Genomic DNA, 21,868 nt, shown 5'->3' with positions numbered 1-21,868 from the left:
TTTTTTTACAATTTTATCTTAAATCCTTAAGTAGTTATAGCTGTGTTTTGGAGTTATAAGGAATCTCTTTGCATACATGAAGTATGAATTTAATCACACTACTCTCATTCATTTATTATTGTTTTAACGATGAGAAGGCACACAAACTTTACGACTGGGAAAAGAAGGGAAGGTACACTGTGTGGAACATTTGAGTGGAAAGCAGCTCAGGCCCTCAAAATCAAGAAGTCGTGAGAGTGCCAGGTGACCAGTTGCTGGTCAGGTTGGAGAGGTTTGGTGTGCTGAAACACCATGAATGGGGATAAAAGTTTCCTGCCTGGTAATTGTTTCATGAGCCCTAAACAGATGCTTGACTCTCACAGGCTAGAGCTGTGCCACCTATACCAGAACTGACTTACACTGCACATAATACAACATGTATATGTGTATGCTTTGCGTGTGCATGCATGCATGTGTAGCATTTTGCATGATAGGCAAGTGTTTATACGTGGACTACAAACTTTTCCCATGGACAGAACTTTGATCAATCATCATCTCTAAGTTAGTCAAGGTGAGATGTTAGCTCAGAGAGGCAAAGTGTAGGGTGGAGAGGGAGGTTGTGGGATGTAAGGCTTGTGGAGGAGTAACTGGGAAGTGGAATATCATTTGTGATGTAAATGAATGCAATAATTAATTTAAAAAAAAAGTGAGGGCTTAGGCCTGAATGCTGTGAAGCACAGTATAAAGTGTTCACTGTATATTTATACTTCTGGATAGTTGTTTCATTTTTTTTTTTAATCCAGTCTCTTAGAACTACCTGTGTTTGGGCAAGATCCTGCCCCATGACTTCTGCATCTTTTAAGAAAAAGAGACCTCAGCCAGTTTCAACTCCCTTGATAGATGGTTATTGGAGATGAACTTGAGTACATCAACTATATATAAATATAAATATATACATATATTTTGTTCTCTGGATTTCTATCTTTAAATATTACATATTTATTATAACTGCTACATAAAAAATTATAGCTTAATAAGGATAATTATATTGTATCTTCTTATTATCATTATTCCTCACATGAATATAATGTGATAGGTGATTTATTTTATTTTTACCTTAATTGTATATACACTTTTAAATTTCTCCTAAAAATCCCATCTCCAATTACTTACATTAATATTTTAAAAATAGTTTAGTAAATGGAAATACAGACATTAACATGAGTATGTTATACCACATTTTTCTGCTTGAATAATTAAAACTTTAAATGAGAATAGACCCTCAGGATGAAACTGGTTACTTTATTGAAATATTTCAACAAGAATAAGATGCAATTAAATTTCCAAGTTAGTAGGGTGACATTAACAATACAGCTGAAAAATAACTGCCCCTTTAGAAAGTACTAAAAGTAGCCGTGGTCTTTTCTGTGACTAATTATGAAACATTATTGCTGGGGTTGCTCTGATTAACAGAGTGAGCTGACAGAGTAAAACAGTTCATGGAAATACAATGTTTGGGTTAACCCAGCACCACATAAAATAAATTCAAGGACTATAACATAAAAAAGGATCTAAATAATTCTAATGAGCCTGTGATTTCCAAGTAAGCATGTTAAATTATAAATAAAATATATCCAGTAAGACGGATTGGAATGGAGCATATTAGCAAGGTTTATTTCAAAACATGGTTGGAGTTTTTAGGATAGCTTCATATGATATGATCTTTTTATATATTAACTAGACTTATTAAGATTACAGCACTTTACACTATCCATTTTAATGATTTATTTCCCAAATAATATCAAAAGGGCTATTTTGAAATTATATTGAAATATGAATATGAAATCTCAGTCCTTAAAAATACCTGTTAAAGTTAAAGTTTGTCATTTGATATATGTTATAGGCATCTGGAGAGGAAAACTACTGTCATAGCGTGTTTTTGCTTTTGTTTTGTTTTCTTTTTGTATTTCAGTATGATTTCAGGATATACAAACATAAACAGAAGAGCAATATCAAAAACTTATATAGAACAAAGTCAGAATATGAGACATTAAGCATATAGCACTTTATTGGAACTGTTATAATTTAGTGGCTGGAGAGATGCTTCATGGTTAAAATGCTTGTGGCACAACCCTGAAGAACTGAGCTCTAGTCCCTTATACTCATGTAGCTAGTAAGGAATGGTTTACCTTGAGTCTGTAACCAGAGGTTTATGCAGAGACAGAAGGTTTCCTGAGAATAGCAGACTGTCTGCCTGGTGGAAACACAGGCAATATGGTGAAGAGTGACAGAGGATGACACCCAATATCCTGTCTGGCCTCTATGCATATACCTACACATATATGTGCAAATACATCACATATACATATTACACTCACACACACACACACACACACACACACACACACACACGCACACATACATGTATACCCAGACTAGGAAAGCAGTGTCTTAAAATCACACGATCTTTTTATTTATTTGTTTAGTTTTTAATTAATTATTTAATTTCTTTATATTCCCAAATGTTGCTACACTCCTAGTCCCTACTCCCAGAATTTTATTACATTCCTCTGACCTCTTTCCCCTCCTCTATGGAATCCTCCTTCCCTGGGGCATCATGTCTCTACAGGATTAGGTGCATCCTCTCCCACTGAGGCCAGAAAAGATAGTCCTCTGCTACATGGGGGCGGGGGTGGGGGGCGCAGACCAGGACCAGACCATGTATGCTCTTTAGTTGATGGGTTAGTCTCTGAGAGCTCCCAGCAGTCCAGGTTAGTTGATGCTGTTGATCTTCCTATGGAGTTACAATCTTCTTCAGCTCCTTCAACTCCTCCCCTAACTCTCTCATAGAAGTCTGCATGACCTCAGTCCAATGCTTGGGTGTGAGTATCTGCTTCTGTCTCAGTTAGCTGCTGGTCGAGCCTCTCAGAGGACAGCCATGCTAGGTTCCTATCTGCAAGCACAGCACAGTATCAGTAATATTGTCAGGGAAAACACACATTATCTTAAATAGTTTTTGCTTCTTAATATATTATTTTACTGATTTTTAAAAATCTCTGTTAGTGAAAAGTACTTTGTGTATATCCACATATCAAGTTGTTTTTTCTACTTTGTATTGACTAAAGATAATTGTTATGTGATAATTAATATTCTTTGTTGTTTTCTCCTTTCACCAATGATTTAGCTGTTAGCTGTGGTCACCCTGGTAGTCCAATTTATGGAAGAACAAGTGGAAATGGGTTCAACTTTAATGATGTGGTAACATTCTCTTGCAATATTGGGTATCTTATGCAAGGACCAACAAAGGCACAGTGTCAGGCTAACAGGCAGTGGAGCCATCCTCCACCAGTGTGCAAAGGTAACCAGCTCACATTAATACAACTGGGTTTATGGCAGCAATATGTCCGTAATGGCATAGGTGATAAATATGAAGAGCTCGGGCAGAAGAGTAGGAAATTACTAATTAATAAAATAAAAGGTATAATAGTGGTGGGATCTCATTCAATGTTTTCAAATGTTATTTTTCTCAATTTTATTTTTACTCATTTCCAACTGTAATTGCATCATTTCTGCTCTGCACTTCCCTTGCTCCAGAACTTTTCATACTGTGCCATGTCCTCTCTCCACTCTCAATTTAGGAATATTTTTTCTTTTCTACACATATGTAAATACACCTGGAAGAATCTGTTTATGGTGTTTGTGTATATGTGGCTTACTAATCTATCATTCTGCATTGCTTAATAAATTAGGGGTCTCATCAATGACCTCACTCAGTAGCTATTAGTTGCCCATAGTTCTTTGTCTACATGTGAGACTTGTGAAGTGTCGCCCCTCTCACATTAGCATGTCTAAAATTATAAGGCTTTCTTTCTGCCTGATATTAGGTCACAGCTATTTTGGAGAACATATGTATAGTTCTTAGGATAGATTTCAATTGCATTACTATTTATGATTACTGAGATGTGTTTTTGATATTTATTTCTTTGTACTTTTACAAAATATCCCTGGATTACAATGCTGTTTGTATACATTCTTTTCATTGTTTGCCTAATAGTTACAGATTAAAGAGAATTCTTTATTGATTTCTTAATTTTCAATTTAATATGATAAATTTCATTTTTCTAAAAGTAATAATTTTCTCCAAAATTTTAATGTGATTAACAAAAATAACTCAAATGGGATCTTTATTCAATCTATATTTAGCACAATTTTTAGGAGTTATTATGATCTCCAAAAATTACTTTAATTTATTTGTGTTTCCATCTACACAGATATCAGACTATTATGCCAAAAGTTCTGGGATTTCTGGAGTATTTGGTTTATTTGACTAAATTCACTTCTGAAATGAAGGTTTCTTTAAAATTCAAAGATTTATACCTAGGTAATTTATATTATTCCTAAAGTACCTCTTATCTTTTTCTTTTCTTTAGTGGTGAACTGTTCTGATCCTGGAATTCCAGCCAATTCCAAAAGAGAAAGCAAAATAGAACATGGAAATTTTACCTATGGCACTGTGGTATTCTATGACTGCAACCCAGGCTATTTTTTATTTGGCTCTTCAGTTTTGATATGTCAGCCAAATGGACAATGGGACAAACCTTTACCAGAATGTATCAGTAAGTAGATAATATGAATTGTTCCTACAAAAATATGTCATGGAAACAACATTCATGTTTATTGCCATATCTCAAACTATACACAGGAAGAAATTACCTTGACTTAATTGATCAGTTTCAAGATCACATATTCACATATTTCATTAATTCATTGACTTAATTGTTTTTCAGTAATATCACTTTACTTTTTAAAATGTAAACATTCTTCTATTATAGCTATAATACTATGGCTATTCCTAGAGATGATGGAAAGGACATCTACTTCTCCCAGATAAAGAATCCACAAATCATGGCAAGAACCCATGGGGTTATGTACAAGAAGTTGAATGAAAGGTTAAAGCAAGAATGACTAATAGACAGGTGGTTCACTCTAAGTCCACCATGCGTGTCAGTTCAAGAAAGCTAAAAACCCAGAGTGTACTGCACAACTTACTTAAGCTTAGACAATTATAGGCTGTCACTTTTAGGCAGCTTAGATGGTAGGAACCTCTTATAGTTCTCTGCATCTTTCAGTTGCTTGGCTGATGTGAACCTCTTTATCTCTTTGACAGTGTCTCTTGGCAGTCTTTAACTGCTCCTATTTACTCGGGAAGAGGGAGGTGTATAGAATCTGGTCATTTTCAGTTTTTGATTCCTCAGCAAAAGGAACTTCCATGATAAATAAAATGTGACTCAATAAGTTTCACTCCAAGATGCAGGTTTTAATTTAACACAAGAAATACTAATATGCCATAATATCATTCTTTGGCTATGGATGAAGGCAGCAGATAATGAGACACAAGTACAACAGTAATTTTTTAAACAATATTATTGTTTTAGAGACAAAAATATTTATATTTTGTATCAACTTTAAACTATTGTTTGATATACCTTATTGTTGATGTGAGCAACTATTGTTTCTTCAGATTATGTGATTTAAAGAGCTCCATTTCTTTTTTTTAAATGTTACATTTTTTCTTTTTTCAATTTATTTGTTTGTTTATTGTAAACTCTATATTTTATAACCCCCAACCCCTGTCCACTCTCCTACTGCTCCACATCCCATATTTCCTCCCCACTCCTCTGTCTCCACGGGGATGTCCCTACCCCCAACACCACCTGATCTCTAAATTCCCTGGGGCCTCCAGTCTTTTGCGCATAAGGTGCATCTCTACTGTCTGTGTGTTGGTGGCCTAATATCAGCTGTTGTATGCTGCCTGTTTTGTGGTTCAGGGTTTCAGAGATCTCAGGGGTACAGATTAACTGTGACTGCTGATCCACCTATAGCGTCTCCTCCTCAGCTTCTTTCAATCTTTCCCTAATTCAACAACAGGGGTCAGCTGCTTCTGTCCTTTGATTGGGTGCAGGTATCTGCATCTGACTCTCAGCTGCTCTCAGGTCCCTTCATTCCTCCACACTTGTGATTGCTTTCATCTCTCTTCCAGTGGGACTGAGGCATCCTCACTTGGGCCCTTCAGCTTGTTGAACTTTTGGAGTTGTGTGGACTGTATCTTGGGTATTCTGTACATTTTTTTCTGGCTAATGTCCACTTATTAGTGAGTAGATATCATGCATGTCCTGTTCAGTCTGAGTTACCTCACCCAGGATGATATTTTCTAGTTCTATCCATTCGCCTGCAAAACTCAGGGTGTGCTCATTCTCAAAAGCTGAGTAGTATTCCATTGTGTAAACAAACCACATTTTTGTATTCATTCTTCTGTCATATGTATCTAGGTTGTTTCCAGCTTCTGGCTATCACAAATAAGGCTGCTATGAACATAGTGCAACACGTGCCCATTTGGCATGGTGGGGAATCTTTTGGGTATATTCCCAAAAGTGGTATTGCTGGGTATTCAGGTAGATCTATTTCCAATTATTTGAGGAACCTCCAGATTGATTTCCAGAATGGTTGTGCCAGTTTGCAATCACACCAAAAATGGAGGAGTGTTCCTATTTTACCACATCCTCTCTAACATGTGTTGTTACCTGAAGTTTTGATCTTAGCCATTCTGATTGATCTAAGGTAGAATCTTAGGGTCATTCTGATTCTCAGCTATTTGAGATTCCACAGTTGTGAAATCTCGGTTTAATTCTATACTTCATTTTTTGATTGCATTGTTTGGGGTTTTGTTTGTTTGTTTGTTTTGGTTTTTTTGTTGTTGTTGTTGGTTTTTTTTTTGTTTTTTTGTTTTTTGTTTTTTGGTGACTAACTTCTTGAGTTCTTTCTATATTTTGGATATTAGCCCTCTATCACATGTGGGTTTAGTGAAGGTTTGTTCCCCAATCTGTAGGTTGTTGATTTGTCTCATTGACTATGTTCTTTGCCTTACAGAAGCTTTCCAGTTTCATGATTTATCACTTTTCCTATTTATCACTTCTTGATCTTAGAGCATGAGCAATTGGAGTTTTGTTTAGAAAATTTCTCCCAGTGCCAATGAGTTCAAGGCTCTTTCCTACTTTCTCTACTATTAGATTCAATGTATGTGCTTTTATGTTGATGTATCTGCTTTTATGTTGAGGTCTTTGATCCACTTGGACTTGAGCTTTGTGCAAGGTGACAAATATGGGTCTATTTTCATTCTTCTGCATACGACAGCACCATTTATTGAAGATGCTTTCTTTTATCCATTGTATATTTTTGGCGTCTTTGTCAAAGATCAAGAGATGGTAAGTGTGTGATTTTATTTCTGGGTCTTCAGTTCTATTCTATTGGTCAACTTGTCTGTCTCTGTACCAATGCAAAAATCACTATTGCCAGGTAGTAAAGCTTGAGGTCAGGGACCATGATTCCCCCAGCTGTTCTTGGATTTTTAAGAATTGTTTTCAGTATTCTGTTTTTGGTTTTTGGTTTTGGTTTTGGTTTTTTTTTTTTTTTTTTTTTTTTTTTTTTTTTTTTTTGCCTTTCCAGATGAATTTGAGAATTGCTCTTTCAATGTCTTTGAACAATTGTGTTGGGATTTTGATGGGGATCGAATTGAATCTGTAGATTGCCTTTGGTAGGATGGTCACTTTTACTATGTTAATTCTACTAATACATGAGCATGGTCGATCTCTCCATTTTCGAGATCTTCTTCAATTTCTTTCTTGAGAGACTTGAAGTTATTGTCATACATATCTTTCACTTGTTTGATTAGAGTTACCACAAGATATTTTATATTATTTGTGGCTATTGTGAAAGAAGTTGTTTATCTAATTTCTTTCTCAGCCTGTTTATCATTTGTGTAAAAAAGGCTATATTTTTATTTGAGTTAATTTTATATCTGGCAACTTTGCTGAATTTATTTATCAGCTGGAGAAGTTCTCTGGTAGAATTTTTGGGGTTGCTTACGTTTACTATCATATCATCTCCAAATAGTGATACCTTTTTTTATTCTTTGCCAATTTATATTTCCTTGATATATTTTTATTGTCTTATTGTTTTCATGAACACTTTGAGTACTATATTGAATAGATATGTGGAGAGTGGGCTTCCTTGTCCATGATTTCAATGGGATTGCTTCAAATATGTCTCCATTTAATTTGATATTGGCTGTTGGTTTGCAGTAAATTGCTTTTATTATGTTTAGGTATGGGCCTTGAATTCCTGATCTCTCCAATACTTTTAACATGAAGGGGTGTTGGTTTTTGTCAAATGCTTTTTCATCATCTAAGGAGATGATCAAGTAAGGTGTGTGTGTGTGTGTGTGTGTGTTTCTATAGTGGATTAAGTTAATGGATTTCCATATATTAAAACAACTTTGCATCCCTGGGATGAAGCCTAATTGATTGGAATTAATGATGGTTTTGATGTGTTCTTGGATTTGGTTTGCAAGAGTTTTATTGAGTTTTTTTGCATCAATGTTTATAAGCGAGACTATTTTAGGTTGGGTCCTTATGTGGTTTAGTTATCAAGTAATTGTGGATTCATACAACAGGTTAGGTAGTGTTTCTTCTCTTTGTATTTTATGGAATAGTTTGAGGAAAATTGGCATCAAGTCTTCTTTGAAGGTCTGGAAGAATTCTGCCCTAAATCCATCTGGCCCTGGGCTTTTTTTGGTTGGGAGGTTTATAATGACTTCTATTTCCTTGTGAGATATCAGCCTCTTTAGGTAGTTTACCTGCTCTTGATTTAACTTTAGTATGTGGCATCTGTCTAGAAAACCATCCATTTCATCTAGATTTTCCACTTTTGTTGAGTATAGGCTTTTATAGTAGGATATGGTGATTTTTTTTTTTTTATTTCCTTGCTTTCTGTTGTCTCCCTTTTCATTTCTGATGTTCTTAATTTGGATACTGCCTCTCGGCACTTTAGTTAGGTTGGCTAGGGGTTTATCTATCTTGTTTTCAAAGAACCAGCTTCTGATTTTGTTGATTCTTTATATTGTTTTCTTTGTTTCTATTTGGTTGATTTTGGCCCTGAGCTTGACTATTTCTCCCTTCTAATCCTCTTTGGTGAGTTTGCTTCCTTTTGTTCTAGAGCTCTCAGGTGTGCTGTTAAGTTGTTAGTGTAAGATCTCTTCAGTTTCTTTACCAGGGCATTTAGTCCTATGAAATTTTCTCTTAGCACTGCTTTCATTGTGTCCCATAATTTTGGGTATGATGTGTCAAATTTGTCATTAAATTCCAGGAAGTCTTCAATTTTTTTCTATATTTCTTCTCTGACCAAGTTATCATTGAGTAAAGATTTGTATAGTTTTCATCTGTATTTGGGCTTTCTATAGTTTTTGCTGTTTTTGAAGACTACCCTCAGGCTATGATGATTCTGATAAGATGCATGGTATTATTTCAGTCTTTTTGTACTGGTTGAGGGTTGTTTTATGACCAATTATATGGTCGATTTTGGAGTAGGTACTGTGAGCTGCTGAGTAGAAGGTGTATGATTTGGTTTTAGGGAGAAATGTTCTGTAGATATCTGTTAAATCCATTTGGTTTATAACCTCTCTTAGTTTCATTGTGTCTCTGTTTAGTTTCTGTATCAATGATTGGTCCAATAGTGACAGTGGGGTGTTGAAATCTCCCAGTATTATTTTGTGGGGTTCAATATGTGTTTTAAGCTTTAGTAATGTTTCTTTTATGAATGTAGATGTGTTTGCATTTGGGGCATAGATGTTCAGAGTTGAGACTTTTTCTTGGTGGATTTTCCCCTTGATGAAGTGTTCTTCTTCATCATGCTTGATAACTTTTGGTTGAAAGTCTATGTTTTTGGATACAATTAGATAGGGGACTAATATCCAATATATATAAAGAACTCAAGAAGGTAGACTCCAGAAAATCAAATAACCCCATTAAAAAATGGGGCTCAGAGCTGAACAAAGAATTCTCACCTGAGGAACACCGAATGGCTGAGATGCACCTGAAAAAATGTTCAGCATCCTTAATCATCAGAGAAATGCAAATCAAACAACGCTAAGATTACACCTCACACCAGTCAGAATGGCTAAGATCAAAAATTCAGGTGACAGCAGATGCTGGCAAAGATGTGGAGAAAGAGGAACGCTCCTCCATTGTTGGTGGGATTGCAAGCTTGTACAACCACTCTGGAAATCAGTCTGGCGGTTCCTCAGAAAATTGAATATAGTACTACTGGAGGATCCTGCAATACCTCTCCTGGACATATATCTAGAAGATGTTCCAACCGGTAAGAAGGACACATGCTCCACTATGTTCATAGCAGCCTTATTTATAATAGCCAGAAGCTGGAAAGAACCCAGATGTCCCTCAACAGAGGAATGTATACAGAAATTGTGGTACATTTACACAATGGAGTACTACTCAGCTATTAAAAAGAATGAATTTATGAAATTCCTAGGCAAATGGATGGACCTGGAGGGTATCATCCTAAGTGAGGTAACCCAATCACAAAGGAACTCACACAATATATACTCACTGATAAGTGGATATTAGCCCAGAAACTTAGGATACCCAAGATATAAGATACAATTTGCTAAACGCATGAAACTGAAGAAGAACGAAGACCAAAGTGTGGACACTTTGCCCCTTCTTAGAATTGGGAACAAAACAACCATGGAAGGAGTTACAGAGACAAAGCTTGGAGCTGTGTCAAAAGGATGGACCATCTAGAGCCCTCCATATCCAGGGTTCCATCCCATAATCAGCTTCCAAATGCTGACACCATTGCATATACTAGCAAAATTTTGCTGAAAGGACCCAGTTATAGCTCTCTCTTGTGAGACTATGCCGGGGCCTAGCAAACACAGAAGTGGATGCTCACAATCAGCTATTGGATGGATCACAGGGCCCCCAATGGAGGAGCTAGAGAAAGTACCCAAGGAGCTAAAGGGATCTGCAACCCTATAGGTGGAACAACATTATGAACTAACCAGTACCCTGGAGCTCTTGACTCTAGCTGCATATGTATCAAACGATGGCCTAGTTGGCCATTACTGGAAAGAGAGGCCCATTGGACTTGCAAACTTTTTATGCCCCAGTACAGGGGAAAGCCAGGGCCAAAAAATGGGAGTGGGTGAGTAGGGGAGTGGGTAGGAGGGTATGGGGGACTTTTGGGATGACATTGGAAATGTAAATGAGAAAAATACCTAATAAAAAGTATATTAAAAAAGAAAATATCTAATAAATAAATAAATAAATACAAAAAACCTTTAAATCCTTTAGGTTTATTTTAATTTTTATTAATGATAGGCCTTTGACTTTATTGATTAATATGTGTCCTTGAGAAAGTTTTCTAAATGTCAAAGTCATCTTTGAAATTCATGTCTCATATTGCACATTTTATTTGTTTAGAAATGGGTATCTTTGGAACTTTCTATAAGCTTAATTTAATAGTGAACATACATTAATTTTCAAAGTTTCTGCAATATTTGAATTTTTGATTTTTCTATGCATAGAAACATTTTGAGTGTCAAGAAGTACCTGAATCTTTTCTTTGTTTAACATCTAGAATGAATTGGTACCATTCTTGGAAGTAGATTGTGAATCACAAAACTTTTCTCTATCTCTTTAGTCTCAAAATTCTTCCCTTTTAATTTTGGTAGAGTCCAACTTTTAATCAAACTGAGCTTCCTTATGTTTTCATTTAGTCGACCTACCTCAGTCTTCTAAATAACTTTTACATCCTCCTCCAATTATATACGTATTTAAACCAACTGTTCAAAGCCATGACTGAATATGGGTATGTTCAGTAGTAACATACTTTGTTAGTGTAAAACAAACATGGTTGTATATATTTATCTTACACATTCCTATTAAACTCACCCTCCAGATCAATGACCTGACCCAATAGTTCCCATAATTAAGACATTCATTTTATGTTTAAGATGCTAAATTTTATAAAGTAGCTATATATTTTTTCTAGAGTCTTTAATATCACGAATGTGTTCATTTTAGTAATATTTAAATTAACCTTTTGACATTGCAACCTAATCTGCCATCTACAAAGTTGTTGGTTGAGTACTGAACATTTTTACATAATGAAAAAGTAAATAAAATATCAGAATAATTTAAATGAATTCATGATTTTGTGTTCATTTTTCAGATATTCAGATATTTCAGATATTCAGACTTTGGTCACATGTGGTTTTCAGAGTACTGCCTGGAAAATGCTTTGATATGTCAAAATAGAAAATTTACTTTTTTTTTGTAAAGATGATTCAAGTTGTTCGATAGGAGATATAAAAAAATTTTATATTCAAAATTTATGTATTGTAGTGATTGACTGTGGACACCCTGGCATTCCTCCTAATGCTGTCCTGTCTGGAGAGAAGTATACTTTTGGGTCAACAGTTCACTATTCCTGCACAGGAAAGCGTTCTCTTCTAGGCCAGGCATCCAGGACTTGCCAGTTAAATGGACATTGGAGTGGATCTCAACCTCATTGTTCAGGTACCAGTGGAGTGGAAGTTTGTATGACAAAAATTTACTATGATTACTATTCTGTACAATATCCTCTAAGGACATCAACATCCCTCTTAAAAACTTTATCAATGAAGACTGAAAAATATTTCTTTGAATGCTTGTAAGGGAATGTGAATTGAAAGGCAAAAGAATGCTAATTTTCTAGATCAATGGTTCTCAGTTTCCTAATGTAATGACCGATTAACCTGGTTTCTCATTTTGTGGTCACCCCCAGCCATAAAATTATTTTTGTTGCTAATTCCTAACTGTAATTTTGTTACTGTTATGAATTGTAAGATAAATATTTTATATAGAGGATAGCTAGTAAGTGATCTCTTCCAAAGGGTCGTTCGACTTTGCAAAGGGCTCATGAGCTACATGTTGAGAAACATGGTTCTGTATGCTAATTCTCAGGTGTGTGTTTTGGATTGTGCCTGTGCCCTATGTAAAAAACTAAGAGATTTCAGGATATGTTTCAGTATGCATTCATAATGACTATATAGATATTCTATTTTAATACATATCAAGTTTGAAAAGATATAGGGTGAATGTTTATCAGAATTCATTTCTCTTCTATTTCTTTTTTGTATTTTTTATTAGCTATTTTCTTCATTTACATTTCAAATGCTATCTCCTTCCCTAGTTTCCTCTCTAAAAGTCCCCTATACCATCTCCCCACCCTTCTCTTTATTTTTAAGGAATGCTTACTTAGTGGTGACTTAAAAACTAATTCTAAATACTTTAAATTGAAATGACCTAAAAAGTCTTATGATAGCTATTTATCATTATCAAACTTTTTCATTATTAATATATTTATTCATTATAACTCTAGCAGTTGTCTTTAAATTAATGGGTATAAAATGTAGGTGTTATTAATAACCAATTGATAGAGTATTTACAATGATGTGCAACCTATTTTTTCTTTAGAAATTTCATAAGATTGTTAAATATAGAGTAGATCTCTGATCAGTACTATTTATGTTCATCGATTATTTAGATATGATATGCTTTTTCTACAATTCTCTAATTTTACATAATAATCAATCCTTTTAACATAATTTAATTTGTGAGGACTATATAGATAATTTCAGGAATAGTTTTACATTGTTTTCTTTTTAGAATTGAAAAAGGTGAAGCAATTGAGTTTAAATCTTCTTAATCATGGTAGTGATTGTTCAGGGCTTCAAATTTAACCTACAAATTTGCGTAATCTAAAACTTTCTTCCATGATAGTTACTCTTATCTTTAACTCACTCATAAGTAAGTTTCTAAAAGACCAACCATACAAACATCCTACTTCCTTTTATGCAGTATATTAAATAGCTAGTGTTGAAGTGAAGAATAAACTGCTGCATATGTTAGACAGTAAATGCATGTAGTAATTAGCATTACAACATAGGTTTAAAAAACAGAAGTTTATAGAAAGACTCTACTTAGAACATATATGAAAGTACATCTAGAAATTGTTTTAAGAGCAATCACAGCCAACTCATCTCTTCTCTCTCTCTCTCTCTCTCTCTCTGCATGTGTGTGTGTGTGTGTGTGTGCTTGTGTGTGTTTGTTTTATGACTATGTATACTATAATTGGAAATACTGATGTAGTGTGGAGAGTGAGAAAGAACTAATACAGAAAGCAAAAAACAAGAACCTTGTGATGACAGGATAACAGTGATGAGGGAAATCCTATTTGAAATTGATTCCCAGGTTTTAATTCAAGGTTGTTTTCAATCTATTTCTATGTTTTCATAGAGGAAAATAATCTGTTAGTTAATATCTCTTTGTTGACAGCCATTGCAAGAGGAAATTTAAAAGGAGTAAAATGTAATTCATAGGAATAATTCTATTATGTTGTTTACATCGTCCTAGCTCACAGCAATTCCAGAAGTGCTAAAAGATTATTACTTATGATTCAGAGAATGAATTGTGTAATCACTGAATCTGATTTTTAAAATTTTATATAAATACATTTTCCATTGAGTATATATGTTGTCATTTATACAATTTTTCCATTCTATTTTTAACTATATTGTGGAAATAATAATGAAATATCAGTAACTCTTCAATTATGTCTACTTTTTTTGTTTTGTTTTTGTTTTTGTTTTTTCGAGACACGGTTTACTGTGTAGCCCTGGCTGTCCTGGAACTCACTCTGTAGACCATGCTGGCCTCAAACTCAGAAATCCACTTGTCTCTGCCTCCCAAGTGCAGGGATTAAAGACATGCACTACCACTGCCCGGCTATAAATCTTAAATGATGAAAATAACAAAATAGTCAGAAAGGATTATCTTATTTGTGCTTTTTCTTTATATGAGTATAGTCAGATGGGAAATATGAGATACATTTCTATTCAGTCAAATTATGTGAAAATAGCATGTATATAACAAATTGACCATTGGCCAAAATATTGAGCATTATAAATGCATATCATAATGAATTAATTTGAACTTTTTTGCATACAGGTGATACTACTGGTACATGTGGGGATCCAGGTACACCTGGTCATGGCTCCAGACAGGAAAGTGATTTCAGAACTAAAAGCACTGTACGTTTTGCCTGTGATACTGGATACATTCTTTATGGCTCAGAAGAAAGAACATGTTTATCCAATGGCAGTTGGACTGGAAGACAGCCAGAGTGCAAAGGTAATCTCAAGTCAGAGTTGAATATACTGAGAGCATATACAGTACTTCAGTCTGATTATTATCGGCGTTGGAGGGGGATAACGACTGGACTGTAAAAATAATAATAATAATAATAAACTTATCTGAATGTGTCAATGAGGCTATTTCCTGTGACTATAGTAGATCATGAAAGCTCTGATCCCTGCGGTTGTATTATGAAGCCACTAATAAAAGTTTGAGTAGACTATTGAGAGATGGCAGAATTATACGAATGAGCCTAGTTCTAAGATGTAGGTATGCAGGTGCGTAAACCTAAAGTGGGAATATTGGCTCTCCTCCTCCTCTCTCCCTCCTTGTCACCTACAAGGAAATATGTTTGCTCTGTCTGTCCCACTCACTACGAAGGTAGTATCATTTATCACAATTATCTAATAATGGAATCATCTGGCATTATCCTAAAACCACTAGCCCTGTGAGCCAAAGCAAATCCTTCCTACTTTAAGTTGGCTATGTCAGGTACTTTCACAGAAATGAAGGCTGAGCGTTATAATTTGAAGTCTATTCAAATTCACATGGATAATAGTAAAATTATTATGTTTTAGATCCCCATTCTAAATATATCAATATTTTATTGACACTTCTCTGTAAGAGAAATATGGGAAATAATAATTCCATTGAAACCTCTTTTATCATTAATTTAAAACCAATAATAAAATTGCAAACATTTTGACTGAAAAAAATATAGCCAGAAACTTCTTTTGACCATATTTATTTGTGATATAGACAGCAGAAAAATAAAACTTCTCACATTAACCTTCTATCATTATATTTTATCTTCCAAGATTGTATGTAAGGAATAGAAATACTTAAATCAAGTTACCATTTATAGAATACAACTTATTAAGTTAAGGTACTACCAAAATGCATAATTCTTCATGAATAATGTAAACGATTATTTTTTCTGTGAAGCAAAATATTGTATAGATGTAGCAAAGACATATTAATATTGTTTTCTTGAATATATACATGGATAACATATAGTAATTAGAATTTCTACAAAAATTATTAATTTAAATTACCAAAAATACTTAGTAGAATAAAAATAATATGAAAAAACATTTGATATTTTTTACTGTTATATTTGAGAGTGATATGACAAAATATTTACATATTTATTATATCTATCATCTGATATATTACTTTACTTATGAGGATTATTTTACTAAATTGAGTGATGTTATTAAAGAAGTGATTAAAATGATATTTTGTAATTTTTACCTACCAGAAATTGAAAAAATATCTTACTACAAAAGCATTATTCTTAATATATATTTTAGCTAATATAGAATTACATTATTTTTTCATTTATTTGATTTCCTCCTGCTCTTTGCAGACACTCTCACTCCAACTCCACTGAAGTACCTACCTCTCAAACTGATCAGATTTTTTTCTTTAACTATTTCACCACAAACGTTCATGTACATATGTGTATGTATGCATAAGTGTGCATAAATATAAGTATAAAGGCAACCAGTTTAGTCAGTTTCTATTGTTGATGTGTATATGTTTTCAGAACTGACCATATTGTGTTAGATAACCAGTAAGGGTCTCATCCCTAGTACAGGTTAGTTCTCCCTCTCCCAGCAGTCATTAGTTGCCTATAGTTCTTTCTTAGGGGTGGAACTCTGTGAGACTCTCCTGCCACTTAGCTTTCATATTAACATGTCTATTGATATTGTCATTGTTCTGGCCTGATTCAGGTAACTATTTTCATGAGAAAAATTTATTACAGCTGGATTTCTGGTATTCTGGCTCTTAGAATCTTTCTGTCACAATTTTGGTGATGGTCCTTGAGCTGTAGATGAACTGTGATGTAAATATATCTATTGGTGTTGGCTTTCTGATGATCAGCTGGTCTCTCCATTGTGTCCATTTGTGGTTTTCTGTAGTGTTATCTATTTGTTGTAACAAACAAGCTTTGCTAATGAAGAATGGTAGCCACATGTATCTGAGAATATAAGAATAAGATGTAGACTCTGGTAGAGAAGATATGGGAAATTGGTCCTGACCTCATTAAATTGTTTTATAATGTTCATGAACTCACAAGCCTCAGGACATTGTCCATATTTCTAGCACCAGATATTATTTACTTCCTGATGGAAGCCTTAGTTCCAGTAAGAAAGCTGTTAGTTACCACCAAGATGTGAGTACTACATATTATACTATTGCAGATTATCTGGCAAAATGCATGAACTGATGAAATATTGAAATCTAGTCATTGTTGTGCTATGAGAAAATGAACATTATTTGAACATTCATCCTGGTCCTCAGCCTCCTCCCTTCATTCTGATAGCTTATCAATGATGTTATATAAGCCTTACAAGTAGGTTTTCCATTGTCTGTTGTACATATGTCAATGGGGGCTTGGAATCCCACAATAATTTATTCTCTGCAGTATGATCAGTCATGTTGTCTATAAAAGTCTGGCTCTACCTGTTGTTAGAAAAAACATTCTTGTTTTTTTTGTTTTTTGTTTTTGATTTTTGTTGTTGTTGATAGGTGGTAACTACAATTATGTGTGGTTATAAGGCTAAGGAGCAGTTAGAAATTATACCGCTTTAGTGAAATAGTTCTCTTTATAGGTCCATGGCCTCACCAACCACATAATAGGGTAGATTTACAACACCAATTATGAATTTCCTCTTACAGAGTTGGCCTTAAGTACAATTAGATGGCAGTGGATTGCCCATAGGATGGATATGGTGCTGATTCACCTTTCAGTGTATCTTGTCATTCTAGTTATTGATTTTTTTGTTTTCCTTGACAGCTTGCATAGCTTTTTCTGCTTCTATAAGAGGGAGTCTTCGGGCAGGAGACTTCTGGGTCTTTTCCAGTTGGCTTCCTTTATGTTACATGTTCACAACATGTATTATCTTCAGCAATATGTTCTTACCCTCAATTCCTGGGAGGAAAACAAGATCATTAGCAATGGCATATATTGACTGGGGTCTTTTGAAACCCTCTGGCCAACAATCCAAAAGGAGATTCGCTATGCCTGGCATTGGGAATTTTGTTCACGTAATTGGTGGCTCTTGGTCATCACAAATCATTCATATCAATCATCTATCTATCTATCTATCTATCTATCTAAAATGTTCAATTTTAAATAAACACATAGTTTCTGGTGTTTCTTTCAAACATCCCACCTTGGTCATTCTCCCTCTGTTTTTTCCTCTCTAGGTAAATCTCCACTTCAACACATTCCATTTCCACTTTATAGCATCTGTAAAATACTATTCTCTTTAAGAACTCCCCCAGTATTATGTTTTCTGGTGAAATATCATGTGATGTACTCAGATCTAGAGATTTTGAGGGTAGGATTTACAAGTAAGCCAGGACCTCTAGTGTTTGGCATCCTGAGGCAAGGTTGAGTCATGTCATGCAATATAATATTTTCTAGTTACAAAGATTTATCTGTAAGGGTCATATGTTTTACTTCTTTACTATGAATATTATTCCATTATGAACATATACCAAGTTTTCATTATCCACTCATCAGTTGAATGACATTTAGTGTTTTCATGTTCTAGTTTTTTTGTAAATAAAGTAGCAATGAACATGGCTAAGTATCTCTGGAATAGGATCTTAAGTTCTTTAGGCTTATTCTGAGGAGTGTTATAGCTGAGTCATGTAGTGTATATATTTTTATCATCTCTTTACTTTTTAAAGCTATTGCAACATGTGATTCTTTATTAGACACTTAATTATTAGAGCTTAATTGCTTTCTATTTACACTGATCTTTTGATGTGCTCATTTGCCTAAACAGAAATGGTAACACTGTAAATTTTATATATTTTATACAAGAGATATATGGTTATATACAATATTTAATTTTATGTATAAAAATAAAGATATTTTGTAATGAAGAATTACAAACATAATAGATTCTTATTCTTTATGAATTGGTTATTAGGCAAAATAAATTTTTCTTGATGTTTGGAGGAAACTCTCTTTAAACAATTCCTTTACAACAGGCATAATAAAAATTCTAACACTGCTAACAACTTAAAAATATAATTTTGATTTGAAATCTAGTAAGTAAGCCAGAAAAATCAACACAGATTCATCTTGAGTTTCAACTTCTTATCAAGGTGTTTCACTGCTAAATTTGGAGAAGTTTTAGTATTTGATAAAGAGACATGAGTCATTGAGACTTGGTGGAAGGATTTTTATTTGCATTACTTTTAAACATACTCCTTCACTTTTTGTTTCATAGCTGTGCAATGTGGTAATCCAGGAACAACAGCCAATGGGAAAGTCTTTCGAATTGATGGTACAACATTTTCCAGTTCTGTCATCTATTCTTGCCTGGAAGGCTATATCCTTTCAGGACCCTCTGTTAGACAGTGCACTGCCAACGGAACATGGTCTGGAAGTCTGCCCAACTGTACAAGTAAGTTTTTCTTAATATTAAAAATTCTTCTAAAGTGAAAATATATAAAACTGTGTTAAGTTTTTTTAAAATGTTAACTCTTTGCGATTAAAAGACTATGTGTGTTTATGATTAAATTATACACTGATGATTTCAAGAATTCGAAGCCCTACCAAGGTGTTATATCGGCTGGATGAGGAAAAAGGAATCAAAGAAAACTAGTCATATTTTTTATATCATTTGATACCACTTTGTGAATAATTATTATATACCAGTTCATCAGATTACATTATAATGGATTCAATTTTCCTTTCCATTCTCTCTAAAACCAATATTCATTTTGGTGCTTAAAAAGCATAGTCACGACTATACAGAGAAACCCTGTCTCAAAAAAACAAAAACAAAACAAAACAAAACAAAACAAAAAAAGCATAGTCATTATTTGTGAGTACTCACCTTGATACAGAAAGATCTTGTAGGTGTCTTCATATAGCTCAGTTGTATAGTTCTTGCCGTACCCATATGAAACCTTGAGTTTATTCACAAACAATGGGAAGCCAAGATCAAATAAAGAAAGCAAGAATGAGAAAATGAAGCCAGGAAGGTAAGATAAAGGGAAGTCTGAATAGAAAGATAGTGGGAGGATACACATTTAGTGAATATCATATTTGTCTAAACATTTTATTTGTTCTTCTTCATGGTTTCTCAGAAAAAGTAGGCCCATGACCAGCAGTAGGTGAGCTATAGAATCAAATTCAAAGGCATTTTTGGAGATTCCTCTATCTCATAACATTGTGTCAGAGTCTCTCTGTCTCTCTGTCTCTGTCTCTCTCAGTCTTTCTCTCTCTGTTTCTTTCTGTGTGTCTCTGTCTCTCTCTCTGTCTTTCTGCCTGTCTCTCTCTCTGTCTATATCTCTGTCTCTATCTCCTATAGGCATTTTCACATATACTATGGCTTCATTTTTTTGTGGTTTTTGGGACTCCTCAGTTTGTCTCTATGTCTATAACTGTCTCTTATGTGTTTTCTTGAGCTGACTTCCTTATGTTTGCTTTGTCTTATTCCAATTTATTTGATTTTTTTGTTGTTTTATTTTTATCTTATTATACTTTATTTTATTATTTTACCTTAGATGCCTGTTTTCACTTCTAAGAAGATACAGAAAGTAGATGGATCTGGATGGGAGTAGGTGGGGAGAACTGTAATGAGTAGAGGGAGGAGAATTATTGAAAATAACCAATTAGGATTCATGAAGTTGAAACTACAAAATGCATTGCTTTATATTAATACTTTAAAGAGAAAATCAGGCTGAACAATGTAACTCAACTATCAATTTTACTAAGCCTGGGAATTTGCTACAGGTTGACCATTGTATTTGGCAAAATTATGTCTAATTCAGTCATAATAACTTAAGCTATGAATAGAAAAACTTTATCTCTAAGAAAGGAGCAAGGGGATTCCAGTGAAAAATACCAAGCAGAGACTGAAGGAAAGGCCATCCAGAGACTGTCCCACCTGGGGATACATCCCATATTCAGTTGCCAAACCCAGACACTATTGTGGATGCCAAGAAATGCTTGCTGACAGGAGCCTGATTTATCTGTCTCCTGAGAGGCTCTGCCAGAGCCTTACATATACAGATATGGATGCTCACAGCCAACCATTGGACTTGAGCACAGGGTCCCCAGTGGAGGAGTTAGAAAAAGGCCTGAAGGAGCCGAATGGGTTTGCAACCCCATAGGAGGGACAATATCAATCAACCAGACCCCATAGAGCGCCCAGGAACTAAACCACCAACCAAAGTGTATACATGGAGGGACCCATGGCTCCAGACACTTATGTAGCAGAAGATGCCGGACATCAATGGGAAGAGAGGCCCTTGGTCCTGTGAAGGATCAGTGCTCCAGTATAGGGGAATTCCAGGACTGTGAAGCAAGGAGTGAGTGGGTGGGTGCGGGAACAACCTCATAGAAGCAGGGGATGGCAGGATGGAATAGGGAGTTTTCAGAGGGGAAACCAGAAATGGGGATTGCGTTTGAAATGTAAATAAAGAAAATATCTAATAAAAATTTTCAAAAAAAATAAAAAGTAAGAAAGAAGAAAAAAGAAATTTGCACTCTAAAATTCTACAATAAAACAATGAAGGAACTGATAGTATTTCAATATGGATATGTAATTGAATTAACATCCATGCTTTACATTTCTTCTTATTCAAGGAAGTGACCCCTGTGTAGAGTCTTGTAACGTTCTACATTGTTCTAGACTTGTATTGCATAGGTCAAAAGCAGAGAAATGGCAGCATTCGAGGACTTCCTGACTATGTAGAACTCAGTGCTACACAATAATTAGTTTATTAATTAAGTATTTATTGATATTCCAAATGTTGATTCC

The 21,868-nt window shown here is 34.5% G+C and overlaps 1 protein-coding gene across 11 annotated transcripts in view; it reads left to right on the top strand.

The window, feature by feature from the left end:
- Positions 1-21,868, top strand: part of Csmd3 (CUB and Sushi multiple domains 3) — a 1,211,921-nt gene that overhangs the window by 1,143,822 nt on the left and 46,231 nt on the right. For 9 of the 11 annotated variants that reach the window (NM_001081391.2, XM_011245610.3, XM_030248540.1 and 6 more), the window contains 5 exons: positions 3,164-3,337; positions 4,410-4,595; positions 12,240-12,413; positions 14,886-15,068; positions 19,325-19,501. In NM_001081391.2, the coding sequence (NP_001074860.2) occupies positions 3,164-3,337; positions 4,410-4,595; positions 12,240-12,413; positions 14,886-15,068; positions 19,325-19,501 (894 nt within the window). Of the gene's footprint in view, positions 1-3,163; positions 3,338-4,409; positions 4,596-12,239; positions 12,414-14,885; positions 15,069-19,324; positions 19,502-21,868 lie in introns of those variants that run through there. The other 2 variants (XR_001781523.2, XM_011245613.3) reach the window with 2 other exon arrangements.

The sequence above is a fragment of the Mus musculus genome, chromosome 15, assembly GCF_000001635.26.
Source record: "Mus musculus strain C57BL/6J chromosome 15, GRCm38.p6 C57BL/6J".
NCBI lineage: Eukaryota > Metazoa > Chordata > Mammalia > Rodentia > Muridae > Mus > Mus musculus.
The sequence above is the reverse complement of the archived record's forward strand: the minus strand, read 5'-3'. Positions and strand labels throughout refer to the sequence as shown.